At 38.8% G+C, this 15246-nt stretch overlaps 1 protein-coding gene across 1 annotated transcript in view; it reads right to left on the bottom strand.

Moving 5' to 3' along the window:
- Window positions 1-3979: 3979 nt before the first annotated feature.
- Window positions 3980-15246, bottom strand: part of SDAD1 (SDA1 domain containing 1) — a 28231-nt gene continuing 16964 nt past the window's right edge. Inside the window, 11 exon segments of the mRNA XM_004681204.2 lie at window positions 3980-6966; window positions 8332-8493; window positions 9323-9407; window positions 9495-9685; window positions 9822-9916; window positions 11350-11479; window positions 12629-12705; window positions 12812-12909; window positions 13653-13729; window positions 14338-14393; window positions 14498-14515. Of these exon segments, the coding sequence (XP_004681261.1) occupies window positions 6919-6966; window positions 8332-8493; window positions 9323-9407; window positions 9495-9685; window positions 9822-9916; window positions 11350-11479; window positions 12629-12705; window positions 12812-12909; window positions 13653-13729; window positions 14338-14393; window positions 14498-14515 (1037 nt within the window). The 3' untranslated portion in view covers window positions 3980-6918.

Below are 15246 nucleotides of genomic sequence, written 5' to 3'. Positions count from 1 at the left end.
TACTTCCAATCACTTTGAGACTGATGCTAAAATGGTAAAAATTTTAAAAGATATAAGAACTCTGCAGAAATTTAGCCACACAGCAGCCAAGACTTCAGCCCCAAATTACGCAGTTTTAAGTTCAACCTCAAACATAGCCACATTACAAGGACAGGAAGGCCTTTTTCCTATTAAAAAAATTTTTTTTTAAGTTTATACAGTATTTTACAACACTGTATAATTAGGGATATAGACTGACACTTCTTCAATGTATGTAACATTGGGAAGAAGCCAGAGGTTGCAACATACCACACCCACCACCAAAGCAACCATATCTTCCACCATAGACCCCAGAGACCCCTCCCCACTTCAGTAATCTCAGTTTAGCAGTCAAATCCCAAGGTTTTGTTTTCTCTGTTCTATTGCTTTGTTTGCTTTTTACATCATTTTGTGCATTTTTTTCATCTCAGTTGCAATCCCCATGGGCTTCCTATCACCAAATCACCCGTGTGCCATCACCATAGTCCAGTGCATTTCCCTCCTTCCACTGTTTTTGATCTATTGCTTCACTCATATGTCACATATGAGTGAAATTAGCTGCTGTTTGTCTTTCTGACATGCTGCTCAGCACATCCCTGGTTCCATCCATGTTGATGCAAATGGCAAGAGTTTGTCTATAGCTGTGTACATGTGCCACATAGGAAGCTCTTTTCTCTCATTGTTTATCTAACAAAGTGTTAATGGGGGAGAATATGGGACACCGTCCTTGATGCCTCAAGATAATTTCCTGGAAACAGGATAAGAAGATAAAGAAAATGACAGCATTTTTTTTCTTTGACAACTTGTCATATAAATGACAGTATTACTAGACAAAGCTATGGAATATCTTTTTTACTCCCCTAGGAGAAAACTCTCCTATGCCTTAAGCTTCCCCTCCAATAGGGAAGCTCTGGTAACCTTCAGGCCCAGAGGGACGTGGGGTGGGAGGAAGGAGGGGGAAAGGTCTTTGGAAGGACTCCCTTATCTCCTTATGGAGGAGGGATCAGAGGTTCAATCCAGGTCAGACCAGGTCACCTGTTCTGTTCCTACCCACTAGGCATTGAGGGAAATGCTTATGTAGGAGAAATCAAGAAATATTCCAGAGGGCCTCCAGGCCATACAATGTGAGAAGCATATCAAAAGCTTCAGGTACTGCTCTCAGATAAAGCCTTCAGTGGAGACAGTAATGAGAGGCCCTTTATCTGTGCAAAGTGTCACAAAAGCTTATTCCAGGCAGCAACCCACAGCTGTGTGGAAAGATTCATGCCAGAGAAGCCTTTCATGTAGAGTCCACGCGTAAAGACCTTCAGTCACAGAAACTTCAGGCTCATGAGGGAATGCACACAAGAGAAATGTGATGTATGTCTAAAGAAGCCATGACTGGTCATTCCTTTCCATAGCCTCCCAAGTTCACCATAACGTTGCCCTCAAGAGTCCCCTCTTCATAGAACTTCCTTAAGAAGCTACAGACCAAAGATGTAGAAATATGTGTACAAGAATGTCTATTTCCATGGTAGTTCTGCATTTCAAAGTTTATCTTTTTGATATTTACCATTTATTGTCTTACTCTACTGAAATGTGAATTTTTCAGTTTTATTCTCTGAAGTATCTAAGGTGTCTAGAAAAGTGACTAATAGGGCCCTCCCTGGTGGTGCAACACTGCAAAGCTGGCCTCAGCTGCTTCAGCGCGCTCGCTGGATCCCTACCTCGGAGGTGACCCACTTGGCTCGGCAGACCTTTCCTGACCAGCCCGCTGCTCCCCTCAGCACTATACTTTGTCAATCTGCCTGTTCTGCTCCTCGTTCTGCCTATAGTGAATCCTCTCACTGTCCTTGCACTTCTAGCCTGTACTCCAGTTCTGTATGCATAAGTAAAGCTTTAAAAAAAGTGACTAACAAATTTCCAATGACCAAAAAGTATAATTGTTGAATAAATTAAAGAGAAATAAACTGAAAGCAAATGGATTTTAAAACAAATGATATGATGTATCAGATAAATAAATCCAGATAAAAATGTTATTTATAGTTTAGTGTAACATAACTTTATATACTAATCTATTCTAATTGTCAAAGGCTGTGCGTGTTACAGGACATTCGAAACAAAGATCTAAAGATTTGAATTATGAAACTTGGCCCAAACAGATATGCCATAATCCTGTGGCGTATCAGCATGTCAAAAGATATTTTGACCCCTAAAATGAAGAAAAAGTTTTGCAAGACATGTTTTGAACAAGTTCAAGATTTTACCTAATGTTGCCAGGACACTGGGATACTTATGGCTTAAAATGCTGGAAAGAAAAATTTGGCATTAGAGAGCTATCTAGCAGCCTGAAATGCTCAGCTTTTCATGAGGAATGCAAGTGGAATACCTGAAGGAGAGGGAAGAACTTGGAAAAACTGGAATTCCTACCAAGAAAAGGTTACAAAAGATTCCCTCAAGCTTGTAGGTAACTACTGTAAAGATACTTAATGGGATAGTCACAATCACCAGAATAACAGATTCCAGGGTATTTATTTTATCCTAAATTAATGAAATGCTTGATTTTTATCTCATAAGAACTTTTTAATTGCAAAATAAATAAATTACAAAATTATCAGCCCTCTTTTTCCTGCTATTTCTGTTGTGCAGATTTCAGAAGTGCTGTTATTATCGTTGGATCAGAACCTAAAATTTAAAAAGCAACTCAGAGGACCATGCAAGGAAACGTCTCAGGAACACAGTATTCATTCTTTACAGCTGGCATCTCATTTTGTTCAATCTGAAGGCAGTGTGGTGGTTTTCAAACCTATCCCTCCCATACCCCCCCCTTCCAAAACTGGAGGTTAATTCCTCTACTGCCGGCTTGCTTCTAGTGAATGAAATCAGTGTCTGATTTCCAAAAGCAGGCCAAAGTACAGGGTGACGTCCTCCTTGTAACTTCTCTTGCATTGCTCATGGGAGTCGGTTGTCATGTTCTAAGAAATACTGAAGAATTCTAGGGAATTAGAGGAACTAGAGGAACTGAGACTCTGGGCCATTCCCCTTCTGATTTTAAAGAAAGTTCACAAGAGTAAGTCTTAAGGTAATTTATTCCCCTGGCTTCAGTTATTTTTTTTCTTATACAATGACAGAAGTAAAAACATGTACACTATAAAAGATTCAGAAAGTAAAGTTGAAATAAAACATCATGTATGATCCCAACACTAAAGAAAAACCTGTTTAATTTTTGAGCTATTTCCTCTTGAGCTTTTATTATTTTCCATTTTCTTATTAGAGCGAAATAATACTTTGGAATTTTGATCTTTCCACTTATATTTCCTACTATATTTTAATGGCTACCTTAATATTTCATCAAGTGGGTAAATCAATTTAACCATTTCACTGAGATCAGATTGACAAAATAATGAAAGAATGTGCAGAAAAAAAGACCACAAGTGCTCTATGCAAATATATACACTAAGAATAGTACAGAATTTGCTATACTCCATTCTTGCTTACATTTTAAAACAAATGCAGGTCAAGTACTCTGAAGTAGGAAAGGTTAAATTCCTCCCAAGGGCTGTTTCCTTGTAAGAGACAAAGCCTTGCCTTATTATTTGTTTCAAGTCTTTTTAATACCTCACAAAATATATTCTGAAGTACATAAGCAACAATTTTTAGTTGCCTTTATACAAAGTGTGTCACTTGGTAGAACTGTTATCATTTGATAAAACACCTGAAAAGGTGTTTATCAAACCTTAGAAATCTGACTATATGGGGCCCTCCCTCCTTGGTGGTGCAACCAGTTAAGGCACAGCATTGCTTGGCTATCTGCAGCCACTTCAACGCTAGTTCAATTCCCGGCCAGGGAAGTGACCCACATGGCACAGCTGACTCTCCTGTCTTGCCTGCTGCTCCCCTCAGCATTTTACTTCATCCATCTGCCTGTTCTGCTCCCCACTCTGTCTCTGGTGAATCCCCTCTCACTGCCCCTGCACCTCTGGCCTATACGCCAGTTCTTTTATGCATAAGTAAATAAAAATCTTAAAAAAAAAAAATCTAACTACAGAAGCAGATCACCAGCGGGGAGAGCAGTGTAAAGAGGGAGGGGCCCATGGACAGTGGTAGTGGGTATGGTGTGGTAACACATGGCTGAAGTGTGATCCTATACCTCTGAATCATATACACTGTTGTAAACCAATTTTATCTCATTAAAAAAACAAAACCATAGTTACTGAAAACAGTTTGAAGAACTGACTATTGCAACTGATTAAAGATTCTGGTTAGTACGGAGTTACCATGTAATACTATATAGATTATAAATGTCCAGAGTTGTAAGAGTATGAATAAAACCAAAATTTATAATAAGCAATCTTTTAAAAAATTATGTATACTTGTAAGCCACAACCTTTTCTTTTACAAAATCAAGAATATTTCCTGATCAGAAGCACCAGTTTGTTGCAAACAGCTATTGCACCCTACTGAGGCTGAACTGTCCCTTCCCAGGCCTAAGCCATGGCTTTTTGTAGTTCTGTAAGAAGTCTTGCACTACAGCACTTTGTAAGTCTGTTTCCTTAGGTGGCTTGAAACTTTCCACCACATGAACATCGTGTTTGCAATCCACACAGCACCTTGTGGAGTGATTTGCGCACAGTAAGCATTCAGTATATACTGCATTTACATTAGATTTCAATGTACATTCATATTTCAAACTAGCTCACTTCTAAATGGATGCAGTGTAATACAAATATTTCTAATAACTGTAACTCTAGTTCCACTTCAAGTAAATTAAGCAAAAAAAAAGAAACCTGATCTTTGATGAGAAACTTCTGAATATTTACTTGTCAATACCGTGCTAAGTGCTTATAGGTAAGAATTTGAAAACAATCCATGAGGTAGGCGTTCTATTTATAGACACTGACTTGACAATGAAATCATGTATTCAAGTATCTGCTGAGCACCTACGGCTAAGCCCTGAACGGCTCTGGGGATACAGCAGAGAACAGGCTCTTCTTTGTGCAGCTTATTTTCTAGTGGAACTTGCCAAGATCACATGCATTATGTATCAGTTTTCTAAATGTAGGCATCACTTTGTGTATATTTTGAGCTTGGGACAATCTGAGCTCATTCTTGAAATGGGTCAATGTGAGCTCATTCTTGAAATGGGTCAGTTTTCAGTTTTAACAAAAATCTGAAACTGAAAATCTCAAGTTTGGGACGTGGTGACTTTTTTAGGATAAAAGTCACTGTGAAAAGTCACTCTGCCTCTACTGGTAGCATCCAACTTGTGAGCATTGGATCTTCAAATTTATAGTTAGCAGGAACTATTCTCAAGAGAAGACTTACAAAATAATAAAGGAACCAGAATGATTCTATGCGTTTAAAGAAATGAGTTAAGACTACATTTTTAAGGTAGGTAACTTTCTATCTTGCATATAAACCCAAATTAAGAGGAAGCTACACCACGGTAGAGAAACAGAAGTCAGAACACAGAATGAACTCTTGGCAGCTAAGTGAAACAGGAGTCTAGGGGAAGGATGAAACTTCCGGCAGCATCACAATTCATACAAGTCCCTCAACCCCAACTGCTTTGCCATTTCAAGCTGAATTTACAGCTCTCTGGATCTAGACACATGAGGAGACAACCAGATCAAAAACGCAAAAAGAGGAGTTCCAGGTCTGAAACATGCTATTTGTATCAGATTCTTCCTGAGAAGCATTGACATTGCCTGGGCTGCTCCTGACAGCTTCTTCTCATCAGCGCAGTATAATATAATTGTTAAATCTCAAGGCCTTCACAATGAATCCCCAGCAACCTAGAGTGCTTTGAGGAAAGTCACAAAGTCTCATTAAAATAAAACTAACGTTGAATTCAGACAGTAAATAGGAGATCACAGAAAGAGGACAGTAAGTGGCTTTAGGAGCTGCTTTGTAATTCTGAATGGGCAGAAAATTGCCTTTTACCCTAGTTGAAGTAACAGAGCAATTTTCTCATTTCACAATATTATGTAAGACATCAAGCAAAAAGAATCAAACTATTTCCAAATGTAACCACTTCTTCATAGAGACTGACGATGGCTCTTGTATCCCCTGAAACCAACTGTGCCCTGGGAAAGACCAACTCAGCATATACAAAAGTACCTACTTTGACATCAGAAGTCTTTTACTGAGACAAGGCAAACAGTGGGTTAAAAACATTACAAGGTGAAGGAAAGCTGCTGTTTTCTTTTCCTCTATGAAAAAATAGGTAAACAAGTGACGAACCAAGGACACTTCAAAATTACTGTCTATACTTAAGGCAGTTTCAAAAGCGAGGTCTTAACTTAAAAACCTATACCCGGCATTCAAAATAATGTTTAAATCTTTTGGATAGATTAAGAGCTAAACTGTCCACCCAAAACCTGTACAGCAGGGACCTGTTTTCAGCAGGTAAGCCTATTTACAAGTAAGAACCTCTTACTCTTGTAACATCGTCCTGTTTGTTTTAGGAGAATATGTAACTCCTATACCCTGCAGAGTGAGTCTGTAGGTCTCCATAGCCCCACAGACATACAGCCCTAGCTCTATTACAGAACTATGTACACTGCACTATAAATACACATATTCACATCTGTTCCTTCTGCCCCCAAAAGCCTGTGAATGCCTTCAGTGAAGGGTATGGTCCATTCATTTTTGCATCTTTAGTGAAATGGGTAGGCACTCAGTAACGTCTTTTGCATGCAAAGTGAAAGTGATTTTACAACACTTCTACATTTTACATTTCAAATAATTCAACCATTACACATCTCCAAAATAAAAACACCAAAATGCTGTCAAGTCCACTGTGGTTTTCATAATACAGTGCTTCTGGACTTCATGTAAACAAAAATTGTTGATTTACTAACTTTCAGAGTAATCACTCAAAGTTAGCATTCTCCTTGGAATGGTAAATTTGCTTAGAAGTTACTTCATTCTTTTTCTCTTTTTCAAAAGTGCGTCTCGTAGTGCCAGCTGGAAGATAAGAAGGAAATATCTAAACAGCAGAACCCTTCGGTACCCCACTATACTAACTTGATTATATAAATGTGTACCAAAAGGGAATCAGTAAGTCAGTAAATCATGCCAAATAAATATCCTAGTATCAAGTTTTATAAACAAGAGAACTTGAAGAAAATATAGGGCTAGGAATATACATAGAAATTCTGATTGACTTCAGGTTCCAAATGGCAAGAAAATTGGAGAGCAAGGCAAAAGCATTTTTGAGCCCCATGAACACTTAATTTACTCGTAAATTAAAAATGCTTTAATGTTGAGAACAATGTTTTATGATTCAAAAGGTTTACTTCAAAAAGCAAGTCTTCTCTACCATGCCCAAAAAAGGCATGCTAAAAAAGAGGACGCAGGGAGTGGAGGAACAACCTTAGCTACAACGCAGCAAGGCCACAAACCTCACTGGGTGATTCCAATTCCTCAAATCTAAAATCTTATGACTGGTGAAGGATCAACTAAATAGATTTAATCAAATGAGCTATGAATTTAAATTGGCAGAAATTCAGAGAACTTAATACTTCCAATGGTATCTTTTCAACTCAATGTTCAAAATACTGTCCCTTTTCTTCTCTATATAATGCTGGAAGCAGTTTAGAACTAGACAGAGAAGATAAACAGGTTGTTCTAAATGGTACCCTACTCCAGTTAACACTGACTAGACTACCAAACAGAGGGAACACCGCTGTGGAGCATTTAGGCCTAGGAGGCTCATACCTGGGTAGCATTCAGGAACATTGGTTCCAAGGTGGGACTTCATCCCTGACCTGATCTCCTAGAGATTCTCCAAAAGCATCTAGATGCATTCTAGTATACTCCCAGTAGAAGATGATATAAAAATATACATTTTGTTTTACTATAATGAATTACAGAAGTAAAGGTGTAGCAGCAAAGTTCAAAAGTGGATAAAATGAAACCGCAATGCCTAAACACACAGACTCCGCCAGATTGCACATAAAGGAAGGTTCATGTCAACAACAGAAGTGCTGTTTGATCCACTTCCCTGAGACTGAGAATTTACCATGTGACTGGTGCTTATTCAGCTCATCTCGACACTATTTTACAGACGCAGTGTCAGCACAGTAATGGCCTTCAAGACCTTCCACTCCTTTATAGAGGAGAATAAGGATTGAGCTGAGACTCAGCCAAATCTGACATAGGATTTATACACCCTGACTGCTTTCTACCTCTCCATGCTCTCCAGTAACATTCCCTATTAATCCTAAAATACACATAATACAAAGTGTTTAGAAGGTGCAATTCCCCTCACATATAACAAAAGCTAAGAATGACAATACTATTCTGTCAACAAGCTCAAGTTGAACTCACCTGCTTTTCTCGGAAGGAACGTTTATTTTTTGACCGGATGTTGTGGCTGTATCTCATCATCATAAAATTTTTCTGTTTTTTCTTCTCTTTATTTGTGGAACTGGAAAATGGATTCATTTTGGTTTTCTTCCTCACAAATTCTTTTCGGTCTGTCTTTCCAGCCTATCAGCACAAAAAGATGAAATTCCATCTTACATAACACGTTCAGTAGTTATCTAGGCAACACACATGCTTCCTGTGTGCCATAAGCGCCACCGGGCTGAAAAGACACAAGGCGGATGGATGGCCCTTGCTCCCCGCAAGTCAGTCTCCAGGAGAGATGGCCTTGGTGACTTGTCAATGCAGCAGAGGGAACTCACAGAAGAAAAGGACTGCAGTTTAGTCTGGTAAAGTCAGAGAACTAAGCAAGGGGTCCACGCATAAGCTTTTTTTTTTTTTTTTTTCTCCCAGAATGATGACATTCACAGTGGGTTAAAGGAAGAAGAAAATATGGCATTTCAGAAAGTAGGCATAATATATGCAAAGGTGTGGAGGAGAAAGAACATTTTTTTAGAGTTATCCAAACAGGTTTCACTATTAATAGAATGCAGCAGGAGAAGTAGGGCCATTTGTAAGACAGAAAACGAAGCTGAAAGGCAGCAGGGCGAAGGCACAAAGAGCCTCCACTTCCTGGAGGCAGACTTCACTGTCTCTGGCTTTTCATTAATGATCATACACATCCCCCTGCTCTTCTAGTAGTTTTGAGATATGTTATTCAAATGGATGTTGCATTGCTCTCTGACTTTAGAAGCTGATCTGAGCATTTCCTATCTATGTATAATATTGATTTTAACTTTCCTTAAAATACTAAAAACAAAACAAAAACAAAGCAAAAAAAAAAAAAAACACCCCAAAACCACTGTTATACTGTGGTAACACAAGTTCTAGTTCTTATTTCATTTTTACTTGCTTTCTGTTTAAAAGAACCAGGGACCAAGTAAGCCTCATTTACCATTGCAGTTGCTAGTCTTGTTTCCTTGTCAGACTTTGGCTTCTTATGAAGGCGCTCGATGTCCCGAAGAGACAATAACTCACCCCTGGATGAAGGGAAAAATACAACGTGAGACCGGGTGGAGTTCCTTTCCCTAGTATTTTCACTGCCGCACGAGCGGAAGGATGTTCACCTGCGCTCCTCGTCACTGTCGATTTCAACATATTTCCTTTTCTGGGCTTTCCCAGGGGCAGCATCCAGTTCTTTCCTCATTTGGGCCAGGCGGATTTTCTGAAAGTCTTCCTGAGTCAAGACTCGGCTGGTGCTGATGACTGCGGCTTTGGCTTTCCGCTCCTCCATGGGCATGCTGTTCAGCTTCTTAGACTTGAAAGCACAGCACAGAGGCGTCCATTGGTTATTAGTTCAGGGGAGAGCTGAGTACCTCAAAAAGGCTCAGTACAAATGAAGTCTTAATAAACATCAGAATGAAGTACGTCAAAGAGGAAAGTTTAGAACTTACGATTTCTTGCTGTTCTTCGTCAGAAGAGTGGTGCACGTCTACCCACTCGCTGTCACTCCCCTCCTCCTCGCTGAGGCTGGCGCTTTCCCACCCATCTGAGAAAACCAGAGTGCACTGTTGTTCCTATTGTTTTATACTGTCCTCGCAGAGGTGAATCAAGTAAGAGGAAGGTGATGAAACTCAAAAAAAGAGACTACTGACCCAGCACTGGTAAATATTTAGTGTTAAGTAAGACACATCCTTTTAAATTAAGGTGTGGGGGATAATGAAATAAGCACTGACAAGCACCCGCCCTGAACCAAACCCGACCATCACCTTCTCTAGCCCTCACAACTCAACAGAAGAGGAACAGGCTCTAAAAGCAGCTGACACTGAAATCACGAGAATTATGTCTGACGGTAGAGGTCATGTTCTAGAAAGAACTACTGAGTCCACCAAAACCACACTTGTATATTTACCTTGACTGCATACCAAGTATCTAACTTATCAAAGTATATTTATGTATGTTTTAAGAAAATGGTTAAAAATAGAGAAGTGAGGTAAAAGATTCTGTCTGTGTAAGAAATTTGTACACATCTTAATCAAGAGGCACTGGAGTCTGTAATGGAGCCATTACAGTAAGTTTTCAAAACTACAAATACTTGTACTTCAGGGGCCCCCATGTTCTATTAGACTGTGTCCCAGCTCTTGAACATGGAATACGCACAACCACTTAGCACAAGTTCCCAACTCCATTCCAGTCTGATATTTTGCTATGTTCTACTCAATGCCTTGTACTGTAGTCATTTCCTGCCCTCCGTGGGACCTCACTTAGTTTGTCTGGAAAGTCTCCACTATTCTAATGTTTCTTGCTTATCATTCAAGAGACAGCTCTGGGGTCATCTCCCTGAGGCTTTCTCAAACCTTTGAGGTGGATGTGACCTTCTTTATGCCCCACTCTAGTAATAAAACTAGTAATAAAGCCTGTTTACTAGTTAGCTGTTAATGAAGAGTCCCCAGAGGCAGAAACCCTCTCATTCATATTTGCACTGATGTAACTGGCACACACATGATGCTTAGGAAACCTCTGCTTAAACAACGAATAAACAAACAACAGAACGATGATCACTCCAGCATCAAATATAACAAAAGTTAACTGTGCATATCAGAATGGAGTTCCTCATTCAACCTTCAACAAGCTCATCAAAGGACTTCCCTACAACAGACTTTTGGACCATGCTAAGGACTAATCCTCTTCATTACTTCTTTATTTGTTTCTACAAACAAAAAAGACACTATCTTTTTCAAGTGTCTAGTGTGCAGTTGATTAAGGGGTAGTCACCCTCAAGGACATTGAAAAGACATCCCCTACACTAGAATGGAAGTTCCTTAAGAGCAAGAGCCACGTCCATTTGAATCTGATCCTTCTATCAGTGCTTGCCAGTAGTCAGTGCTCAATAAGTACCTGCTGAATGAATGTTTAAAGAGCATAAAAACTTCAAGATCAATACAGATATAGAAGTCTGAATAATGGTGAAATAAAACGAACCTTCATCATTTTCGGCATTCTTTTCTTTTTTTTCAACTTCCAGAATTTCTGCTCCTGGAATATAATCTTTTGCATCTAATTCTCCATATTCTTGCACTCTTGCTTCTACAGAGGCCTCTGTAGGCTTACCCTAAAGGAAGGGAAATTGTTTTTAATAAAGTGCTTCGATTTCAAAACATCATGCATGGAAAGAATTCTCTAGGATTATGAATTTAGAAGCGAGAACTACAGGGCCTTCCTGGTGGCCTAGGGGTTAACTCTCAGTATTTTCAAGCTCTTGACAGTCACTGCAGCACAAGTTTGATTCCTGGCCAGGGAGCTAACCCACATGGCACAGAGGACCTCTCCTGTCTTATTCACTGTTCCCCTCAGCAGTGTACTTCAGTAAATCTGCTGTTTTGCCCCTCATTCTGTCTCTGGTGAATCCTCTCCTCTGGCCTACACTCTATTACTATGGAAAAACAGAAAGAAAACAGGCCTACAAAAACTGGAATTAGATGACAAAAGGTATCCATGTACACTTCCTTAGGTCACCCAGCTCTCTGTCCACTATTTTATTTTCTGCTCCAGGTCAGGAAAATGGCAGTTATTAGGGAGAAAGACCTCACAGATCTTTCTACTACATATAGGCACACTAGAGATAATGCACATTTGTTTCTAGAATACCAAAATAAAGCAAATATTCCAGGAAAGTGAGTCACAGATTTATTTGGTTTCCCAAGGTACATAAATGTTTACAATATATTATAGTTTATTAAAGTGTACAACAGCCTTGTCTTGAAAAATGTATATAACTTAATTTATTGCCAAAAAATGTTATGTTAGCCTTCGGTGAGTCATATTCCTCTTGCTGGTGTGGGGAGGGAGAGAGTCTTATAAAAGCTTCATTATCCTGTGAAGCATAAGTAATTGATGTACAATATGACCTATTCCTGTACACTGTGTCTTCCTTTGCCAAACCAGTGGTACATGGCTGGGAAATACCCTGCTCAATACTGGCATTAGCTACTGAATGATCTTTATGGTTCCAATCTGATGATGTCAAAACATTTCATAGTAAACAGCCCGACAGATTTTAAGACTCAGTCATCATATAACAGTACATGCCAACTCTAAAACATTTAAGGCAATGGTATTCCATACATTATCTTCTGAGCATAGAAAACAAAAACTGTGCATATCAACAAACTTGTCAGGGAGCAGTACAAATACTAAAACTCAAACTGTAGTTATTACCCTATCAGAGACTTTTAGATGAACAATTGCATGCTTTACCTACCCGGAACTTTTTTTGTAGCATCTGAGGATTCAGTGTTCGGAAGAGCTGAATCAGAGTTCTGGCAGACATCATCACATCTGTAAGACAATTCCTTTAAGAAGCAGCTCTGAAGCAATCAGTCTACTGAAACAAATGGTGGTGACTCCGTATTCTTTAGTCTACAGTGAATAACACGTAACTTACTCTTATCTTTGTGTGTTTTATACTGAACCAGGTCTTGGAGAAGTTCTTCAGTCATGGCTAAAGGACATCTAGCTGTTATTTCTTTTATAGCATTGATCCTAGAAAAGGAAAAATGAGTTTAAAAAACAAACAAACAAATAAACAACCAAACAGTTCACTCTAACAACTCTTCCTCAACAAGACTTCAAAAGGAATATAAATTGGGTATTCTAGAGCATGGGTTTCAAGAACTGCAATGTGGTAGTGAATGTAGAGAATGTGAGGGTAGGCAGCCTCAGAGGGCTTTTATCCCCAACAGTCCACTGCCATTTCCTCTGCTAGTAGAGTAAGGAAGTGCCCTCTCTGAACAATCCTTAGGGAGAAGGGAGTCAGCTGAAAAAGTAAAGCTGGAGGGTGCCAGGGCTGTTATGGCAGCAGTATTTTCCAAGGTAGAATAGTAGCAGTTCAGCACATCCCTCAGTTATCTCTACTTTAAACAATCACTGTTCACGCTCATCAAGTGGTTCTGAATTGATCAAAAGGACTACCAAACTGTCTTAGGATTCAAGCATGATTCAGTAACAAATCATTTATTCCACAGAAAGGTATAAATTCAGTGTAGGAGATAAGAGAAAAAAAAATGAGTTTGCCAAATAATCTGTCTTTGGAAAAGAAAATTTGATTACACAAATATCTTCTCGGGCTGTCCTCACAATTCTGGCCATGAGATAAAAGCACCATGTCTCCTGAGAAAACAAGTATATCTTAAACTGCTTTTCTAAAGGCCACACTGCCAGCTGAGATCTTCCACCTTGGAATGTTCAGCAAACGTGGCCCCCAGCAGTATCGCCACCCCACATACCCTACTGTCATGACTTCTCCAGAGTTCTTGTCGGTAACGAAATTGTTGGCCACTGTCATGAGCAATGACTGAATGATCTGAATGGGGAATAAAGAAAAAGAAATGAGTGCTGGTAAAATGAGGCCACTTAGAACCTCGAGGATGAAGAGACAAGTTATTCACAGCAGGAAAACAGCCCTTCACCTTGGGCTTAGGATTAGAATCAATTAAGACTAAGCAATCAAAAGAGAGCTAAAAATACCACTTTTGGGTTCAACCTTCTCGGCTAACCTCAGGTTAAATTTTGCTCTCAATGTTATTTCTTCTGTGTGTTCAAAACATTTCTTTAACCCAGGATAATACCATACTCTTTGTTTATCAGAGACAGAAATTATTAACTTTAAATTTACTGATGCTTTTAAAAAAATTTACTGGTATTCTTGACCACCCCTTATAAAATATGCAATTAAACAAATTAGAAATCTGCCCCCAAGTTCCCTTTTATAGAAAATTTTCTTGTTTGTACAAGTGAACCATGGAACTGCTGTAAATGTCTATGTAAATTCTTATGAATTAGTCTTTACTAGTCACTTAAGTAAGGGAGAAGACAGTAATTCCTCTGGGAAAAGCCACCATAATATACTTAATAGAGGCCCTGCAATGCACACACTAGATTCAGAAAGAAGTACGGTTTAAGAGTTCTCACCTCTGGAGGCACTAAGTGATGAGATGCTTGTGCAGCAAACAGAAGGATCTTTGTTACTTCTAAAGACAGAAAAGATCAGAAAGGTCAGCTTATTGTTATACTTTTCAGAACTATGACAAAAACGGTAACACATTCCAGCTTTAATCCCATTGCTGCTTACTCCACCTGGAATAAGGATCTTCTGGAGGGAAGGGAGAGAAGATATATTTCCTTCAGGTCCCTGCTCAATTGTTACCTTATCAAAATACCTTTCCTGACTACCAGTATAAAATAGAATCCAGCATTCCCTCGTATTCTTTTTTGTCAAAATTCTTACCTCTATTTGATAAGAATTACTCCCTCAAGAATGTTGTAAATTCTATGAAAGTAAGGACTTAACTATGGAATTTTATGCCTAACAGTGACCAACATGCAAATCATGAAGTAAATTGACAAAAATAAGCATCACAGTCTCCAAGGGGCAGGATGTATAAAAGACAAAAAAAAAAGTAAAGTGAAATTTAAGTTGTTATTGATTGCTGAGTGATCTCAGGCTTTATTCTCTTTCTATACCTTGTAAGATTAAAGTGAGGATTAGATGAGGTTTTAAATACATGTATAGCATTTATTTGCACAAGCTTGGTTTATGTACGACAGTCAATAAATATTCACTTCTTTTCCATCTTGGCTCAAGTTCAAAGGGAGATATAACTACTTGTTTCCTGCTTTTATGTTGTTTTTAACTGAAAATACACCAATGACAATAGAACAGTAAAGCAAAATCCTGACCCTATTACAAAATGTTCTTAGAAATTTCCACAAGCATTTATAGTATTACAAAATGACTTGCAGTGAGAAACTGATATTTTGGTCCCGCCTACCTCCCTCCAAATGATTGTTTCTTAAATTTGATGAGCAGAAAAATTAACC

This window comes from Condylura cristata, unplaced genomic scaffold, assembly GCF_000260355.1.
Source record: "Condylura cristata isolate star-nosed mole 26May11 unplaced genomic scaffold, ConCri1.0 scaffold00012, whole genome shotgun sequence".
In the NCBI taxonomy this organism is placed as follows: Eukaryota; Metazoa; Chordata; class Mammalia; order Eulipotyphla; family Talpidae; genus Condylura; species Condylura cristata.
The sequence above is the reverse complement of the archived record's forward strand: the minus strand, read 5'-3'. Positions and strand labels throughout refer to the sequence as shown.